The sequence below is a fragment of the Kogia breviceps genome, chromosome 1, assembly GCF_026419965.1.
Source record: "Kogia breviceps isolate mKogBre1 chromosome 1, mKogBre1 haplotype 1, whole genome shotgun sequence".
NCBI lineage: Eukaryota > Metazoa > Chordata > Mammalia > Artiodactyla > Physeteridae > Kogia > Kogia breviceps.
Genome location: NC_081310.1, coordinates 175,497,924 through 175,516,951, shown reverse-complemented (window position 1 = coordinate 175,516,951; position 19,028 = coordinate 175,497,924). Strand labels below are relative to the sequence as shown.

The 19,028-nt window shown below is 45.5% G+C and overlaps 1 protein-coding gene across 1 annotated transcript in view; it reads right to left on the bottom strand.

Moving 5' to 3' along the window:
- Positions 1 to 19,028, bottom strand: part of CSMD2 (CUB and Sushi multiple domains 2) — a 655,429-nt gene that overhangs the window by 541,151 nt on the left and 95,250 nt on the right. Inside the window, exon 3 of the mRNA XM_059070872.2 lies at positions 1,213 to 1,325. Within this exon, the coding sequence (XP_058926855.1) occupies positions 1,213 to 1,325 (113 nt within the window). The remainder of the gene's footprint in view (positions 1 to 1,212; positions 1,326 to 19,028) is intronic.

Sequence of the window (19,028 nt, the reverse complement as noted above, 5' to 3'; positions counted from 1 at the left end):
TTGGGAGGAACTGATTGTTTTTTCCAAAGAAATTGGGTTATCCCAGGAGACTTCACTTTAAAGACAAATAGATCTTTTCAGAAGCCCTCAGTTAAAGCAATCTGGAGTTATGTCAGAAGCCCCCAGTTAAAGGCATGTGAAACTTTCTCTGGAGCCTTCTTAGTACTTTAGTTAAAAATAACTGAGACCTTCTCAGGAACACTCAATCGCTTAAGTTAAAGCACCAAACACCCCTTACCAACAGGCGTGAATTTTGCCGAGGGAGTTAGGATTTGCCCTCTTTCTGTGGTATACTCCTAGCCAAGACAAAGGTGGTATCTATTTGTATATTGCTATAGCTCCATTCAAGAAAGCATCATTTATTCTTTAAGTTCTTAGAGGCAAGAGGAAGAAAGCTTTCAAATAACTGGCATGCTTTACTAGGGTGTTATGTCATTATTGTTATTAATTATCATTAACAGTCTTAAAATATGCCTATGAATGATCTCAACACAAAATAGCAGTGTGGGTCTTAGCCAAGAGCAGCATAATTACCTATTAATGAGATGTAAATTTCCCAGGAAAATGACAGTGATCTAGACATACCACCTTCTGAACTAACATAATAAAGTTAATAATAATAATAGTGTATAATCTGACGATATTAGTGTTAATTTGAATGCTAACACCATATTTAAACAGGCTGAGAGAAGTGGAAATTATTTGCATAACTCAAACCAAGAAACCCTAATCTGTGCTATCAAGGAAAAATTGATTGTTCTTCTCTGAATGATATAAAGCTGACTCTTCACAGACACTATAGTGAGCAAAAAATTTGTTCAGCTACTTATTTTATGTCTTCTACTTAGGGTTTATATCTGCCTTATTTCCAAAACCAAGCCAAGGTACCTTATAATACAGTGAAGCCCAAGAGAAAACAGAATTTAAAAAATAAAAACACAACAAAACCCAGTTAAGGGGAGAGAAGATGTTACCAGGCCCTCAAGATAGACGACTGCAGCTCAGCTCTGATTTCAAGTCTCGGTTTCCTGGAAACAACGCAGCAGGGGCAATTTAAGTAACTGAGTTACTGGTTAGTAACCAGCCTTGTTAGGACAGGCACAAGCTCTGAATCTGAAGGAGCCCTTCCCGACAGCTAAGAGCAGCGCAGCCCTGCCTGCGGCTATTACAACCTCACACATAAGACTCCTGAGGCCAGGCCGAGGCACCTACCTTCGTAGCTGGCATGGAAGCCCTGTGCGCTGACTGCGTAGTCACTGATGAGGCGCAGAGAGAGGGTGGTGGCCGCGCTGACGACGGTGGCCGGCAGCTGAAAGCCTGTGAGCCTGAAAGACAAAGAGGTGAGATGGAGGGAGGATGACCCCCTTGGGAACTGAACATGCCTTGAGCATTTATTGAGCACCTGCTGGATGCAGGTGCTGATCTAGGCACAGGGAAGGATATGAAAGAAGTTGAACACCAGGCAAGGTGTTCAAAGTTAAAGTAATTTCCAGCAAAGGTGATGGAGACCTATCACAGAAATATGGGGGGGCTACTCCCCCGAAGCCATGGGCTACCCCCGACCTGGAGGCTTGCTCATTTATGGCTCTTCTCTTTCTCCTCTTCCAGTTTCTTCTCCTGATGTATCCAAGCAGGACCCTACGGGGTCTTCCCCGAACAGACTCCCCCAACCCCATGTCCTCCACCTGCCTCTTGTCCGTAGAAAAACTGTAGCCTCCTAGGCCTTCTCTGAGTTCCAAAGAATAAATTTAATCAGAGAAGTGAGACAATGAAGAAAGAAAGGAAAACAGTCAAGCTAGACAAAATAATAATAGCTTATTCATTAAACAAAGTCAAGGACCTTTAGTTCCTCCTCAGGGGCTTTGAGCTGTTTTGCAGATGCTGAAAATCCCATCAGGTGAAAGAAGTTAACTGGATGCTGCCCACAGCACGTAGATCCCCAGACCAGTTGGAACCAGAAGGTTGCTGATGTTGACTCCCGATTACCTCACCACCAATCAGAACAATGTCCACAAGCTGATCACTTACCCCACAACCCCGCTCCCTCACCCTGTCTTTACAAACCTTTCCCTGAAAGCCTTCAGGGAGTTTGGCATTCTAAGCGCTAGCTACCTGGACTCCTTGCTTGGCACCCTGCAATGAACCACAACCTGGTGTCAGTAGATTGCCTTTATTGCGTGTGGACAGGCAGACCCACATTTCGTTCAGTAACACTGACTCTTCCCTTTCTGGCTAAGGTCCTTTGAGGCTCTGGGTAGACTTTGCCACAAATTTACAATGAATAATCACCAATAGACAATATTTATTCACATACAGAGGAAAATATATCCAACTCTAAGTAGCAGAATGTGGATGCTTCTTATCATAGACTTTATTCTTTAAAAGGAATAGGTCTACTGCTTTTATAGAAATGATAAGTGCTTATTACTTTTAAAAGATGAAACCAAAAAATAAAAACCCAATACAATCTAGAAATAATTGTTCTTGACAGTTGACATACAAAGAGATGGAAGGATGAGTAGTTCAGATCATCTTCAGTGAAATAATTTCATACAAATGGGATCATATTGTATGTGCTTTTAAAATTAAAATGCTTACATTTTTTTCCTGTGAGTTAAGTAAAGAAAAAGAAACAGGGGTGAAACAAAAGGAATTGTTGAACCTGAAATAATATGTTTTTAGCACAAGAGAGTCTTTTTTTTTTTTTTTTTTTTTTTTTTTTTTTTTTTGCGGTATGCGGGCCTCTCACTGTTGTGGCCTCTCCCGCTGCGGAGCACAGGCTCCGGACGCACAGGCCCAGTGGCCATGGCTCACGGGCTTAGTTGCTCCGCGGCATGTGGGATCTTCCCGGACCAGGGCACGAACCCGTGACCCCTGCATCGGCAGGCGGATTCTCAACCACTGCGCCACCAGGGAAGCCCAAGAGAGTCATTTTTAAAAGATTCTTCCAATTTTAAAAGGATAAAATAATGAAGCTTTCACTGAACACTTGGGAACATATTTTAGGAAAGGAGTTGTCCTCTGCTGGGTGTCCACACACGGTGGCCCCCACAGGTGACGTGATTGTGCACAAAGGTGGTGGTGGGGTGGCCAGGCTCCTGTCCACCTTTGTCCTTTGTCCCCTATCTGAGGCTTATCTACCGTCCCCCACCCCCCGGCAGGGCTCAGGGAGGAATTCAAAGTGTACCTTTACCTCCATTTTTAAGTAGTTTGGGATACCTGTGGTGTTCCTGGATCCATCTCTGTACCTCCCATTGCTATATAATATCTGGATGCCCAGATATCCCCTGGAGGGCATGAGTACTGGGTTCAAACAAATTAAATCAGATATTTGCTAATGCCCGCCATGAAAAGCCCTGTGCTAGGTGAAGCCCTTGCCCTCCCCATCATCCTAATCTTATAGGATTTATGTTAACTCAGAATAAACAAGAGAAGGAAAAGTAATCAAACTGTAAAAGGGGGGAACAAATAAGTTTTAAGGTCATCTCCTCTTAAGGTATCAAAACACCCAGCAAAGGATCCCTACATCACTCCATCTTCTCTTCCCATCCCTGTCCCTTTTTGTCTCTATCTCCCTCACTTTCTCACACGAGCAAAAAATTTATATGTCAAATATTTGACACCATACATATTAGAAGGAAACAAACTATTTTTAATCCTCTTACGCTGGTGAAGGTCTTTCTAAGTGTGACATGTTTAAAGAACCCCTTTGGCTTCTACCTGCCCATAATTGTATGGGGTTGTGACAGATACCCCACCTGCTTGCTAGCCACAGAACTGGGCAAATGACCAATCATGGCACATCTCTCATCTTTACGGACTGGTTCAAGGCAGGGAGAAGGGGGAGGAGGACTTATAACCCAAGCAGAGTCATTCTGAGTCCTTCCATGGGATATGATATACAGACTTCGAGAGTCTTTTATTTGGGGATTCTAAATCATTAGAATGTAAGCTCAGAACTGCCAGCAGTTCTTTTTATCATTACACAGAGACTATCTGCTTTAGAGAAAATGATATCTCATATAGATATAGACAAAGCTGAACAGTGAGACTCACAGACTTAGAGGGTGGGCTTGTGGTTGCCATGGGGGAAAGGTGAGGGGGAGGGATGAATTGGGAGGTTGGAATTGGCATATACACACTACTGTATGTAAAATAGGTAATTAACAAGGACCTACTGTACAGCACAGGGAACTGTACTCAACACTCTGTAATAATCTATATGGGAAAAGAATCTGAAAAAGAATAAATATATGAATATGTGTAACTAAATCCCTTTCTGTACACCTGAAACTAACACAACATTGTGAATCAACCATATTCCAATATAAAATAAAAAATAAAAATAAAACTTTCATAAAACTAAGAATAGAAGGAAACTTCCTGTCTTGATAAAGAGCATCTACAAAAATCCTATGGCTAACCTCACACTTAATGGCGCAGGACTGAATGCTTTTCTCCTAAGACTGAGAACAAGGCAAGGATCTAACAATCCAATTGGAAAATCGGCAAAAGACATGAAAAGACATTTCACTAAGGGGATATGTGGATGGCAAATAAGCACAAGAAAAATGTTCAGGGCTTCCCTGGTGGCGCACTGGTTGAGAGTCCGCCTGCAGATGCAGGCGACACGGGTTCGTGCCCCGGTCCGGGAAGATCCCACGTGCCGCGGAGCGGCTGGGCCCGTGAGCCATGGCCGCTGAGCCTGCGCGTCCGGAGCCTGTGCTCCGCAACGGGAGAGGCCACAGCAGTGAGAGACCCGCGTACCGAAAAAAAAAAAAAAAGTTCAACATCATTAGCCATTAGGGAAAGGGAAATTAAGACCGTTATGAGATATTACTACACACCCTTAGAACAGATAAAAATAAAAATAGTGACAACACCGAAGACTGACAATGATGCAGAGCAACTGGATCTTTCATACGTTGCTGGTAGAATGTAAAATGGTACAGACAGTCTGGAAAATGGACAATTTCTTTTTAAAAAATACTATACATACACTAGTCATACAACTCAGCAATCACACTCCTGGGCATTTGTCCCAGAGAAATGAAAACTGGTGTCCACACAAAAATCTGCACATGATTGTTCAGAGCAGCTTTGCTTGTTTGTTTGTTTGTGGAATTGCCCCAAGTTGAAAACAACAAAAATGTCCTAAAATAGGTGAATAAGTAAACCAACTGCAGTACATCCATGCCATGGAATACTACTCACGAATAAAAACGAATGGACTATTGATACATATAACAACTGGGATGGATCTCTAGGTTATTATGCTTAGTGAAAAAAAAAAAAGCTTATCTCAACAGATAACATAGCAGATGACTCCATTTATATAATATTCTGGAAACGACAATATTAAAGAGATGGAAAACAGATGAGCGGTTGCCAGGGGTTAGGTTTGGTGAGAGGAAGGGGAGTGGGGTGATTATAAAGGAGTAGCACAAGGGAGAACTCTGTGGTGATGGAACAATTCCGCACCTTGATTGCACTGGTGGTGACATGAATTCACACATGATAAAATGACATAGACTTATGCACACACATTGCACCAACGTCTATTTCCTGGCTTTGATGTTGCACTGTACTTACATTAGATGTACCCATTGGGGGAATCTGGGAGAAGGGTACATGGAACATCTCTGTATGATCTTTACAACTTCCTGTGGATCTATAATTATTTCAAAATTAAAAGTTTTGAGAAATCGTATATGTGGCTCACATTATATTTTTATTGGACAGCACCTTGGTGCTCCATTAAATCTGACATAAACTCAGTCTACCTAGATTGAGCCTTGAGCTGCTACTTGGTTCTTGGTGGGTCCCTCTGTTCAGCTGCCTCCTGTTCATTTCAACCCCAACCATGTCCCCACCCCCACCAAACACACACACGTGCATCCTTGGCTGGGTCCTTGCTGGAAATGGCTGACCACCAGAACCACAACCCTGGCCCCCAGCCCCCCACTCTCTTGTTCACTGGTTTCCCACCAACTTGCCCATGCACCAGACCTCCTTCTCCACCCCCAGATAGTCATGTATGATAATGCCAGACTGCGGATCCCAGTGGACCCTGATATCAAAATACCAAATTATCCCCAAAGGGCTCAGACCTCTATCTGGATCTGAACTTCAGGCCCCATCCCCTTTCTGTCTCTACCCTTAAGCGGGCCCAGTTCACAGCAGCTGCAACTTGCCTCTCACCCATGTGCACCAGCATTATGCCTTGGTGCCCTTCCCAGACACTCAACAACATACAGCTTCATGCAGAAGTCTCACACCTCACCAAGGCATGACCACTTCTCCCCTGAAGTCGTCTCTGGAAATGACGTTCTTCCCAATGAGTAAAATTTGTTGATTTTATTCCCCTAGCTAGTTCCATGATATTTTTGAGCTGCCATTAAAGCTTCCTAGACCCTAGTTTCTTGGTACTCTATTGACACAAGCTGCAAAGAGCTAATGTACACTGTCAACAAACAATTACAGTTTTATCGCTTGCAATATATGGAATTGCAGCTTACTAGGCATTTTCTCTAATCAGATATTTACCACTGCTCTGTGCTTTCCCAGGCTGGGGAGATAAATTCTAACATGGAGGGTTCCTCAAAGGTGCTAAAGCTGGAGGGGGTGGGCAAGCTTGAGTCTCCCCATCTGGATACTTGAATCACTCCTCTGCCCTGCGGCCTGCTCTTCCCTCACCCACTCCTTATTGTTGAATTGATTTCAGACGAGTTGATGACCCTACCAGCCAGGAGGAGATATCACGCTGCATGTCGGAATAAGCAAATAAAACTTTCAGATTTTTCACATCTCTTATCTGACAAGTCTAAATACTATACTTAAAGGAGTGAGGTATTGTTCAATAGTGCAATCCAGACTTATTAGAGAAATGGGGTAAAATCACGGCAGGAAAGGCAAGAGGCTCTATTGCTGTTGGTTACCTTCTTGTTGACTCTAAAATGTGCAGAGAACAGCTTTTGCAAACAGATGGCATGGCCACAGATGTAAGCTAATACTCTTCTTTCGCTTTATCAAGGCTTCTTGGATTTTCCACTTCCTCAAGAGCCTTTTTTTGGCTTGTCTCCCTGCCCAGAGGAGCCCAGAGTCTTGGAAACTGGTGATGCTCATGACCCCACATTTCTCACTGTCCCACTTCAGAATCCATCAATGGCTTCCAACTGTCCTTATGATTAAAACCAAAATCCCGGGCTTCTTTGGTGGCACAGTGGTTGGGAGTCCACCTGCCGATGCAGGGGACACGGGTTCGTGCCCCGGTCCGGGAAGATCCCACATGCCGCGGAGTGGCTGTGCCCATGAGCCATGGCCGCTGAGCCTGTGCATCCGGAGCCTGTTCTCCGCAACGGGAGAGGCCACAACGGTGAGAGGCCCGCGTACCACACACACACACACACAAAAAAAAACACACCAAAATCCCTAAGGAGGCCCACAAAGCCTGCCTGGCTCCAGCCCCTCCAGTTTCTTTGGTCAAGGGTGGGGGCAGCAGTCAGCCCAGAGTACAGCGAATAAGTGGCGTATTTCCTGTGGAGAACTTGAAAACAATAAAAAAGCAGACTTGAAACGTCTACTTATTATCACCATGAGTCTGCCCCCCAAACAGTGTCAGTGATAAAATCCTCTTCCCTGCCTCTCTCCCACCCTCTTCCTTGATACACTGCTGGTTTCAGTTCCTTCAATCGGCCAAGCCCCCATCATCCTCAGGGCCTTTGCACATGCTGTTTCCTCTTCAGAACATTTTCTCACATCCCCTCCACCTCTTTGATTAACCCCTTCTCATCATTCAAGTCTCCTCACAAATGTCAACATTATTTTCAGAAAGGTACATTCCTGACTTCCCAGACTAGTGGGTCTATTTTGCATTCTCGAAGGTCCCTGTGGAGGTCACTGCTAGTCTTCACGTATCTCCAGCTTTCCTTCCAGACACTGGTGGAACGGTCCCTTCCCCACCTTTGCTGAGCTCATGCCTGGCCATGGCACTGGCTTTGCCAAGGATGAATGGGTAGCAGCGAAGTGCGCTGTTTCAAGGAGGGAGCCTTGAGGACCCTGGGTTCCTTTCACGAAATTCCCCTCTTCCCTTTTCCCTGCTGCAGTGACCCTGGGTCTCTGTCAGCCGGGATGTCTGAGTGATTTCACTAAGCAGACAACCCTTGCACACCACCTTTGAACATGTAGTATGGCAAGAAAGAAATTTTTAGTGAGTTAAGCCTTGGAGATTTGAGAGTTGTTTGTTACCATGTTTCAAAGTGTAGATTTTTATTACTATTCAGGTATGGTGAGGGCAACAGATGAGGAAGCAATTGCCATTGCAAAGATAGTTCGTTACAGTTCGCAAAGGTGGGGGAGGGAGCATGCCATGCCACACAGGGGCACACGGGGAAGCACCAGGGTTGGTCAGGATGTAGAAGGGATAGGAGGAAAATGTGAGCAAGAGCCTTAATTGGGGTTGCAGTAGGGGAAGGAATGGGTGAGGCAGGGTAAGCAGGCGACTGTGCTTAGTTGTCTGACATCTGACCCTGGGGTGCTTAGGGCAGGGGGACAGTGGCTTAACAGGTAAGAGCTCAGTAAAGGAGGTAGGTGGGCTCTGAATTGGTTGGTTTGCATATAAAAGGCTCACTCCCAGAAGAGTAGTTTGTTGTGTCTTACAATTGCTAACCCTGAGAGGGGCTGCCTCTCCTGGGTCAGCGAAGTCCCAAGATGTCAAAGCATCAGAAAATATTTGTATTATTTGTGTGATTAACACACACAGCCATACATGGCCCATCCTGACAATTATCCTTTTTCTTTTTCATTGCTAGCATTTATCACATTTCCTAATAAGATGTATTTTGGGGTAAATATTTTTATTATTTTTGTGATTATTTTGTTCAGGTCTCCATGAAAGCAGTGGATATGTTTGCTTTCCCCATCCTTGTCCAGTTTATTGCATATAGTAAGTTCCCTACATATGAACAAGTTCCGTTCGGGGAGCGCTTTTGTAAGTACAATTTGTACGTAAGTCCAACAAGGTTTAGCCTAGGTACCCAACTAACACAATCGGCTATATAGTACTGAACTGTAATACGTTTATAATACTTTTCACACAAATAATACATAACAAACACAAAAAATAAAGCGAACATTTTTTTTTTTTTTTTTTTTTGTGGTACGCTGGCCTCTCACTGTTGTGGCCTCTCCCGTTGCGGAGCACAGGCTCCGGACGCGCAGGCTCAGCGGCCATGGCTCACGGGCCCAGCCGCTCCGCGGCATGTGGGATCTTCCCGGACCGGGGCACGAACCCGTGTCCCCTGCATCGGCAGGTGGATTCTCAACAACTGCGCCACCAGGGAAACCCAAAAGCGAACATTTTTAATCTTCCAGTACAGTACCTTGAAAAGTACAGTAGTACAGTACAACAGCTGGCATCTAGGGGCATCGGGTGAACAGGCAAGAAGAGTTACTGACAGGTGGAGGGAAAGGAGGTGGGAGACGGTAGAGCTGAAGGATCGTCAGCAATAGGAGACGGAGGGCAAGCTGCAATGTCACTCACGCCTGACGTTGATGGCATAGGTTCTGGATTCAACTCTATCTACCCTCTTGACAAAACGATCCAGTGATGTCTGGGTAGTAGCTCTTTTTTTCTCGTCATAGATGACACGGTACCGCTGGACTGCATACTGAACGGCTGCTGCAACCTTCGTGTACCATTCTACATTCAGGTGCTGTGCCTCAAAAACTAACAGTGCCTCCTCAAATAAAGAAAATCCCCTTGCCATTTCGTGCATCGTGAATCTCTTTGGTTCTTCAGTTACTGCTTCATCCTCTTGTCTGTCTTTGTCCTTTCTCTGGGCCTCCAATTCCTGGCATTTCTTAGCAGTACCAGCTACATCACCACTGCTTTTATGCTTCCATCCAGACATCCTGGGCTTGAAATAAAGACACTGTACTACTGTACTCTATACAGTACCGTACAGTAAAGTACACAAAAGCACAACCACTTGTAGAGGATGCACGCACGTGACAATGTACACCAGACACGTGAACTAACTTATGTTACTGGACATGTGAATGCACATTTGCATCTTTGAAAGTTCACAACTTGAATGTTCGTATGTAGGGGACTTGTATTTATTTTTGAATGAATGAATGGAGGGTTATCTGTCATTTCCAGGGGCAGCCACACAGTGTCACAGTTCATCGTGATGCTGCCAGGATAGAAAACAGGAGGGGGAGACAGCTGGACATGGTGTAAGTAACACTGACTCTGGCCATCTCCCTACACCCACGAAACAGGGTGAGATACAAGGAAAAAGCAGCCTGTTCTGAACGTCTCCAGGAAGAAGAGGGGCTTTTAATGGGGCTATCAGGAAGAAGGGACAGAGGGAAGTGGACAGAGGGTGGAAAGGAAGCAGTGAGCCCAGGTGGGAAGGTGAGACTGCCCCAGGCTCAGAACTATACCCTCCCTGCTTTGTGGAGACTGAGGAAGGGAGACACCCTTAGAAGAGATTTGCTCCATAGGGCACCCGGCAAGGCTGGACTGTCCACAAAAGGGCTGGTACGTCCCCACCCAAGTTTGGCCCAGATGCAGCTGAGTTGGTGCTGCCCACCTGCAAGAAGCTCTGAGGCCTTGAGCATATCAGCAGTGGCCAGTGTGGCCTGAAGACCGGGGAGACCCTCCTGAAATGTTGAAGTCTGTGAAAGACTTGCTTGGGGGAACCACAACAACGGCTGAAATGAGATTTCTCACCTTCATGAGTGGGGGCTCTAGGTCAAAAATTTTTTTAAATGCAATGATATGACATTTTTTCCACCCAAGAGAAGCATTTGCATATTCCTACCTGTAGAAATAAAAGGTAGTCTTCTGACTCCAGGAGATAGTACCCATGTCTGAGAATTCCAAGGCTCTCAGTTGACTGACTACCATCTTCCCAAGCTGGGGCCTCTGGGCTCTGAGGCACAAGGGTTGAGGTGAGACCTTGAAGGAACCCTGTCAGGTGAGGAACGGTTGAAGGAAGTGGGCATGGAAAGTAAAAGAGAATCGGTCAGGAGAGAACTGTCTTCAAGTCCCTGAAAGTCCATGCCTGACACACCAACGTCCTCATGAAATGATGAGCAAGAACCAGGACCACAAGGACGGAGGTTCTGGGGAAGCTACTTGGGTCCATCAACATACAGAAGAACGTAGGCAGTCACACCTGCTTGGGGAGGGAATAGGCTGCCTCTCAAGGTCAATCCAATTTTAATTCCTCAGTTACTTATAGAGCGCCAATGGGTGTCAGATGCTGAATGTCAGAGACGTGGGCCGAGCTCACCGGGATATGGCTTTGTTTCCACTAGTCAGAAGACCCACGGGAAAGACCAGAATGAAACTCTTATCTCCACGAACTCTGATCTGGAGCCTTGGAGTCCACTAGTACAGTGAAGTGACTCCATTACTGGAGTGTGTGTAAATCCTGATTCCTGATATCTAGAGAAACAGGAGGATAGGACAGACGGAAGAGTAAGGCTTTATTCGAGCATCTTCCAGGCACATGGCGGCCTTCTGAGATAGGGACAGAACAATGAGTCGTCCCCGCATGAGTACTGCTGTGGCTGGTGCTCTAGGCCTCAAGTGAAATCAGAGATCTGGTCAGCTTTAAGGGCGTGATGACTGAGAATGACAGAGACAGACCACCCCTTGGGTGATGTGGCTCAAGGCTTTGCCTTTGCAGTACTTGGCCTGCCTTTCTGCTTCCGCTCACATCTCTCTCCCCTTTGCTCTCTCCCCTGCACCCACATGGGCCTTTACACTTCCCTTGAATGTGCCGTGTTTCTTCCCACTCCAGGGCCTTTGCATATGCTGCCCCCAGGGCTGTGTGCACTGCTCTCTCCCTTAGCCACCCAGGCTGCCACCACCTCACCTATCCATCTCCCACTAGCTTCTGGGGTCTCAGTTTGAATGTTACTTCCTCTGGGAAAGAGTTTGGAAATCCCTGATAAACGTCCTCCAATAACAGAGTATTTCTCCTTTATAATACACATTCTAATCATAATGAATTGATTTTCTTATTGAATTACTTGTGATGTATCTGACTTTCCTTCTTGATGGTAAGTCCCTCAAAGGTAAGGACGTTAACTTCTTCTCTGCATCTCTAGCACATATAAGATGGAATAGTGTTATGGACTGCATATGTCCCCCCAGAATTCATATGTTGAAATCCAACTCTCCCCAGAATTAATGGTACTAGGAAGTGGGGCCTTTGGGAGGTAATTAGGAATCAAAGAGGTCAGGAGGGTGGACCCCTGTTGAATGGGATTAGTGCCCTTAGGAGAGTCATGAGAAAGCTTGCTTCCTCCCTCTGCTCTTCATCCACCATATGAGGATACAATGAGAAGGTGGCAGTCTGTGTGAGACCCGGAAGACAGCTCTCACCAGATCCTCACCATGCTGGCACCCTGATCTTAGACTTTCAGCACCCAAACATGGGAAATAAATCTCTGTTGTTTATAAGCCACCCAGTCTATGGAATTTTTGTTGCAGCAGCCCGAGCTGATTAAGACAAATATGTAGAGAATGAATGAATGAATATTCAACGATCAGAGAGTCGACAGAAAACTTGTGCATGGGATGAAGTGCAGGAGGAGAAAGCAGTCACAAGCTTCCAAAAGACAGAAAAAGCCTTGACTGTTGTCCTTTGAAAGGCCAACTTACCAGGTTGGCCCTTGGCTGGAATCTGGGATCATGGATTTCAGGAGGGTCCCCATCATTCCCGGAACTGATAAGAGTGTCCTAAAATATTTGTATAAACACTATGGTTTATACTGAACACCTGCTTTCCCTCTGAATCTGGAACTTTAGTACATGCCAGGAAGAGGGTGCCCATGCAATCTGCCAACAAGAAAAACTCTGGGCACTGAGTCTCCAATGAGCTTCCTTGGGTGGTAACATTTCACTCGTCACAGTTCACTGCTGCGGGGAGTAAGCACATTCTGTGTGACTCTACTGGGAGAGGACTCTTGGAAGCTTGTGACCGGTTTCTCCCCCCGGACTTCATCCTATGCGCAACTTTCCTTTGTTATTTTGCTCTGTATCCTTTCATTTTAATAAATCATAGCCAGGAGTGCAACTATATGCTGAGTCCTGTGAGTCTTCCATTCAATCACTGAACCTAAGCTAAGAGTGATCTTGGCGACATCCAACACAGAGGGTGACAAAGAAACACAACCAGATTCTTCTACAAAGTACAAATAAATACTAGATTATTTTCCGAAGAATATTCTAGGTGTTTAGTGGTTAAACAGAAATGGGAAATGCTGGGTTAAACAAAGTGAAGCAAGGACTTTTAGAAAATAAACAAAAAACAAGGTGCTTATGGGAGCTTTTAATAAGCTAACAGCAAACTTCCAAGGCAGGAATAGATTATATAACAGTTCCCCAACACATTTGATCATAAACTCTTTTTTTCTTAAAGCAGCATATGGGCCGGGGTTGTGTGGAACCCTCTCTAGGAAATCATATGCCCAGAGAAAGCAGGTCACAGCTTGGGCTATTGCTACGTTGGCCAGGAGGCTGCTGATGATCTGGGTGTCAGAAGCCCTGAAACCCATAGTGACACCAAAAGGCTGAAGAGTGCCCCGAGATCTAGAGATGCTTGTAAGAAATCCCCATTTCTGCGGGTGATGCATGCATGTCTCTTCCTTGTGATCTTAAAAAGCCTAACAAATATAGAATTATCCAGGAATAAACAGTAATATAACAAATTGGGCCTTTACTGAGTGGCTCTCATTTAAGGCTCTTAGCACTTCAAACAGTGATATTTTTAAAAGACATGTCAATTGACATTGGGAATAAAAGAGTAAATGTAAGCAACATTTGTCACACTGACGGGCTTGGCAAATAGTGTTTTGATTTGCCAGCAGCCCTACCCCAGACAGCAGCCACTAGTTAGATACATAAACCATTAAGCTAAAAACAGAATTATCATTACAGGCATCATCTAGTAATTTTCAGGTACTTGATGGACATTAGTCATAATCACACACAATACACACACACACACATATAGACACCCCTACAGACACTTGTTCTCTCTGGTAATTCCCATTTGCATTTAATCAAGAGCTTCTAAAACTGGGAAACTTGGAAAAATTGGGCCTTCTGTGCTTTTAAGTATATATATATATCATAAACCCTTTTTTTCTCAGAGCATCCTGTGGGCTAGGGTTCCATGAAACACTCTGGGAAATGAAATGCCCATGGCAGGCAGCTCATGGAATCATGCTGCTGCTACGCTGGATATAAGAGCACTGACACTCCTGGTCTCAGAAGCTCTGAGACCCACAGTAACCAAAAACCTGTAGAGATGATTCTTGTGCTGCCCCAAGATCTGGGGATCTTTGTAATAAACCCCCATTTCTGAGAGTGACCTGGCATTAGCCAGATATCTGCTGAAAAACCCCAGCTTAAGTCCAAAGGGTCTTCTCTCAAATGTTCCAGTCTACCCAGAGAACATTCACTGGCTGTACAAACCTCTGCTTTCAGCTGCCCATGTCCATTTATTTTTCGGAGGCCAGGATATCTGTCCTAAGTATCTGGTTGGATGGGAGCAATGCCAGGCCTCCAAATCACCATATATACTTTCTAGAATGCATGCAGTCTTTAGAAGCAAGGTCTGGTGTCCTAGCAGGCCCACCTGCTGAGGTCTAAAAATGGCGGAGCAGCACTGTATGTTCGAAATGCAAATCCTCTCAACACACTCCATCAACACCCAGGAGTATTTCCCATAGGACTGTACCTTCTGGTTCTGCAGCAGGGAGTTCTGGGTATTCCCTTTTTTTGCTCTCTGCCAACAGTTCCCAAAACACAATCCATGGAATACTATCCAGTGTTATGTTAATAGGTTTGCCTAAGAACATGCGTAAATAATTTTGGAAAATGCTACACTCAAAGTAGCACCATAGTTCCCAAACTGTGTGCTGAGGTACCCTGGGGTGCTGCAGGGAATTTACAAGAGCACTGAGGGATATTTTAAATTTTCAAGGGAAACTGTGATATTCAATATCTACTGGACACACAAAGTATTAGCTAGAAGTAGTTCCAGTTTCAACTTGAAGCTACATTCCATTAAATGACATCATTTCTTTTCAGACCCGGGTGTTTGGTGGTTGGTGTGAAATAAAGTAGGTGCTGTGTGACAATCAGTACAGAAGAGGATGTGAGGGTAGCAGTGTCCAATCGGATTCCAAGGTTTGAGAAGCTGTGCAGAGCCCAACAAGTACACATATTCCATTAGTAAGTATTTGTGATTAGTTAAGGATGAAATAAAAATATGATTTTTTTTCTTTCAATTTATATTGATTATTTTTTTCAAAGAGCTACAAAGTTGTTAGGATATAAGTACTTATTCAGCTAGTCAGCCCTTACTACTTAATAAATGGAGCTGATAGGTATTTCTTTTACCCATGGAGCACGGTGGAAATATTAGTGAAGCACTTAATGGTACCTCAAACTAAGAAATGTTGGGATCCTGAGTATTACTGTATTAAAGGCTCTGAGAAGTCCTTCAGCAAGAAAGATAGAGTTTGAGCCTTACACTTCTCGGTTCAGCACACCCATGAACAGCCTTCTTTACAACATCATCTCAGGAAATCTAGGTGGATGTTACCCAGGATTTGCTCTATGATCTGACAGGTTCAAAAAAGAGACCAGAGTCTTACTTATTCCCACAATTAACATTTAAAAATTATTTCTCCTCAAACATCCATTTAACAAATATTAATTGTGTGCCCTATTATACATCATGTACTATGCTTGGCTCTAAGGATAAAAATTTACAAGACATGGACCTGGCCTTCAAGGAGTTCACCCTCAAAAGGAGGCATTCACATTAATTTATCTGAAAATTCAGCCACTTCGCATCACCTTCATTACTGCCATCCATCCTCGTTTAGGGCACGTCCATCTCTTGCCCCAGTTATTGCAATAACCTTCCAACTGGTCTCCCCATTTCCCCCTTGTCCCCCTACAGATCATTCTCAACAAGGCAGCGGCATGATTATTTTAAGTCCCATCATGTCACTTCTCTGCTTAGAACTCTTCTAAAAGTGCCCTAGTTGATTTCACAACAAGTTAAAGGCCTTAGACAATCCTCTGACACCACTACCCACTCCCACTCCATTGCCTCTTTCTGTATTACCAACTTGTCTCTCCCTGCTCATTCGCTCCGGCCATCATGGCCTCTTGCTGTTCCTTGAACACATCTGGCAAGTTTCTGCCTCAGGGCCTTTGCGCTTGCTGTTCCCTCAGCTTTCCCCAACCACCCCATCTCTTCCCTGACTTGTCCATGGCTGGTTCCCTCATCTTCTTCAGGTTTTTGTGCACTTTTACACTGAGGCTTTCCCTGAACACTCCATCTAAAATTGCAACCCTCCCCACCACCACTTCATGGCTTCTGATCTTTGTCCAGCATTTTCTCCATAACACGAATCACCATCTGACATATTATATATTTAATGAAGCCTTATTTATTAAGTCCACCTTTCCACACCAGCATGGGAAGTCCATGACAGCAGGGAATGTTATTCATTTGATTCCCTGGACTATGCTCAGCATTAGAGAACAGTGCCAGCTACACAATAGGAGTTAATAACTAATTTTATTATCGCTGAAGACACAATGATAATGCAACACAGTAAGTGCAGTGATAGAGATGTGTCCGGGGATTTCAACATCACCAGCCTGAGCTGATGGAAAAGATAAATTATTAGTCAATCATCCAAAGGACACGGAGGGTAGTGGGAGGACAGGGAGGGCATTTGAAGCAAAGGGGATGGCATGAGCGGAGGAAAGACGACACCCAACCTTACGTGTAATTTATGAAATTGTTCTTCGACCAGTGCCAGGAGAATAAATGGAGACCACCAGCTGTTCCTCCTTCACATGTTTGCCATGACTGCTTAATTACCAGTCTCCCTGAGAGAGGGGATTTTTCTGGAGGCTTCTCAGGTGCAGATTTTATTTGCTCCTACAGGATCCTGGAAAACCCTAACCCAGCCTGGTCTTCCATGATAGAGGCTGAAGCGCCCCGCAGCATGGGTCAGGAGGGCATGGTGGGATGGCAATGGGGAAGGGGGCCTTTGAGGAAGAGGGGCCACCGTGTTCCAGAAGACTGCTGCTTCTGTAGCTATACCCCCCACCAAATCGGGCCAGTGACATCCCCCGTTTGGGAAGGGAGGCTGTTCTCTCTCCGTCCAGGCTGCCCTTAATGTCTGAACCGCCTCCAAGGGGCTCCATGGAACAGCTGGGACCTACCTAGGCCCTTAGACGGTGCCATCCTAGGATTGGCATTACCCGGAAGAGCTTTGCATTTCCTGTTCCTCACACACCAGGGAGATACAAACAATGGTTGTCCAAATATAAATGAGTGGTCAGCAGTATCTCTCCCTGGAGATTCTCCATCCTAAGGACTTGTGCCCACCTAGCCTCTAGCAGCTGCTGAGGCCACTCTGGGAAGACAGAAGGTGGGGTCTCTGTGAGCTCTGGGTGGCTCAAGATGCTGAAAGTATCTGCAAGAGGGCAGGGAGGCTGTACTGAGAGAACGGGGCAGCCCTGCACCGCCGTGCCCTTCCTCTCGGCCACCAGAGCCTGTTCTGAGCATGGTACCTGGTATGAAGCGTCAGGGTCTCCATATTAGAGACCAAACTTCCAGTGTGCAGCATCCGTGCCCGGGAATGACAACTATCCTTGTCACCAGCTGCGGCAAACCCTCCTCCAGCAGCTGCCGGATAGGAAGCCGAGAGCTCAGGCACCATCCCTGTGACCTGGGCAGTAATGCCCCTTGGACATGGTTGAGGGCAGGGCCAGGGCCAGGCCCAGGCCACACAGGGTACCATGTCCACTGTTTTCCCATGCTCCGGGGAACCAGGATGCACAGAAGCCTCCAGAACGCACTGTGCAGATTCCCTTCCAAGCAAGAGGACTGACTGGGGCTCTGCTCAGTCTGGGTGCCCAGGCCAGGCTAGAATGTGGAAACAGGGCAAGCAGGACCCACAGCTGTGCAGCAGAAGCACAGCGCCGAAGGCCAGGTCATAGGTGATGGGTGAGGGCGGTGGTGAACAGGGAGGGGGGGTCCACCTGACTTATCATATCCGAACAAGAGAGGCGTGTAGTTGATAGTAAAGAGCCCTTCCCTGTGCCCTTACCGGGACACCTGAGAGGAAGAAGCCACAGGGCCAGTGAGACAGCTTGGTTACCTGGGATTTTTTCGCAAGGGGTTTGGGGAATCTTTCAGGCTCTATCTGCCAGTGTCTGTATGGTTCTCTAACTCCATGTGGCTTCCAGGGCCACCCCGGAGCACAACTCCAAGGGGTGCCATCCATATCACAGTCTATGGCCCTGGATTCGGAACTGTTGCCTTATCCCTGAATCTTGTCTCTTTGCCTGGAGGCTCAGACTTAGTCAACTGGCAGCTTACATTTGGAAATGGGTTTTACCCCCTGGATGCCATCATTTTGGTCATCTTTGGTGTCACACTTTGCAAAGCAGAGACTGATCCAGAGCAATCCCTTAGATTGCTCTAAAATTGCAACCCTCCCCACCACCACTTCATGGCTTCTGATCTTTGTCCAGCATTTTCTCCATAACACGAATCACCATCTGACATATTATATATTTAATGAAGCCTTATTTATGAAGTCCACCTTTCCACACCAGCATGGGAAGTCCATGACAGCAGGGAATTTTATTCATTTGATTCCCTGGACTATGCTCAGCATTAGAGAACAGTGCCAGCTACACAATAGGAGTTAATAACTAATTTTATTATCGCTGAAGACACAATGATAATGCAACACAGTAAGTGCAGTGATAGAGATGTGTCCAGGGATTTCAACATCACCAGCCTGAGCTGATGGAAAAGATAAATTATTAGTCAATCATCCAAAGGACACGGAGGGTAGTGGGAGGATGTCCCCAAGATTCTTCCCAAGTCTACGGAGAGTGAGATGATACACAAGAAGCCATGGGAGCCTGGAGACAGCAGCAGGATTTAAGGGACTGA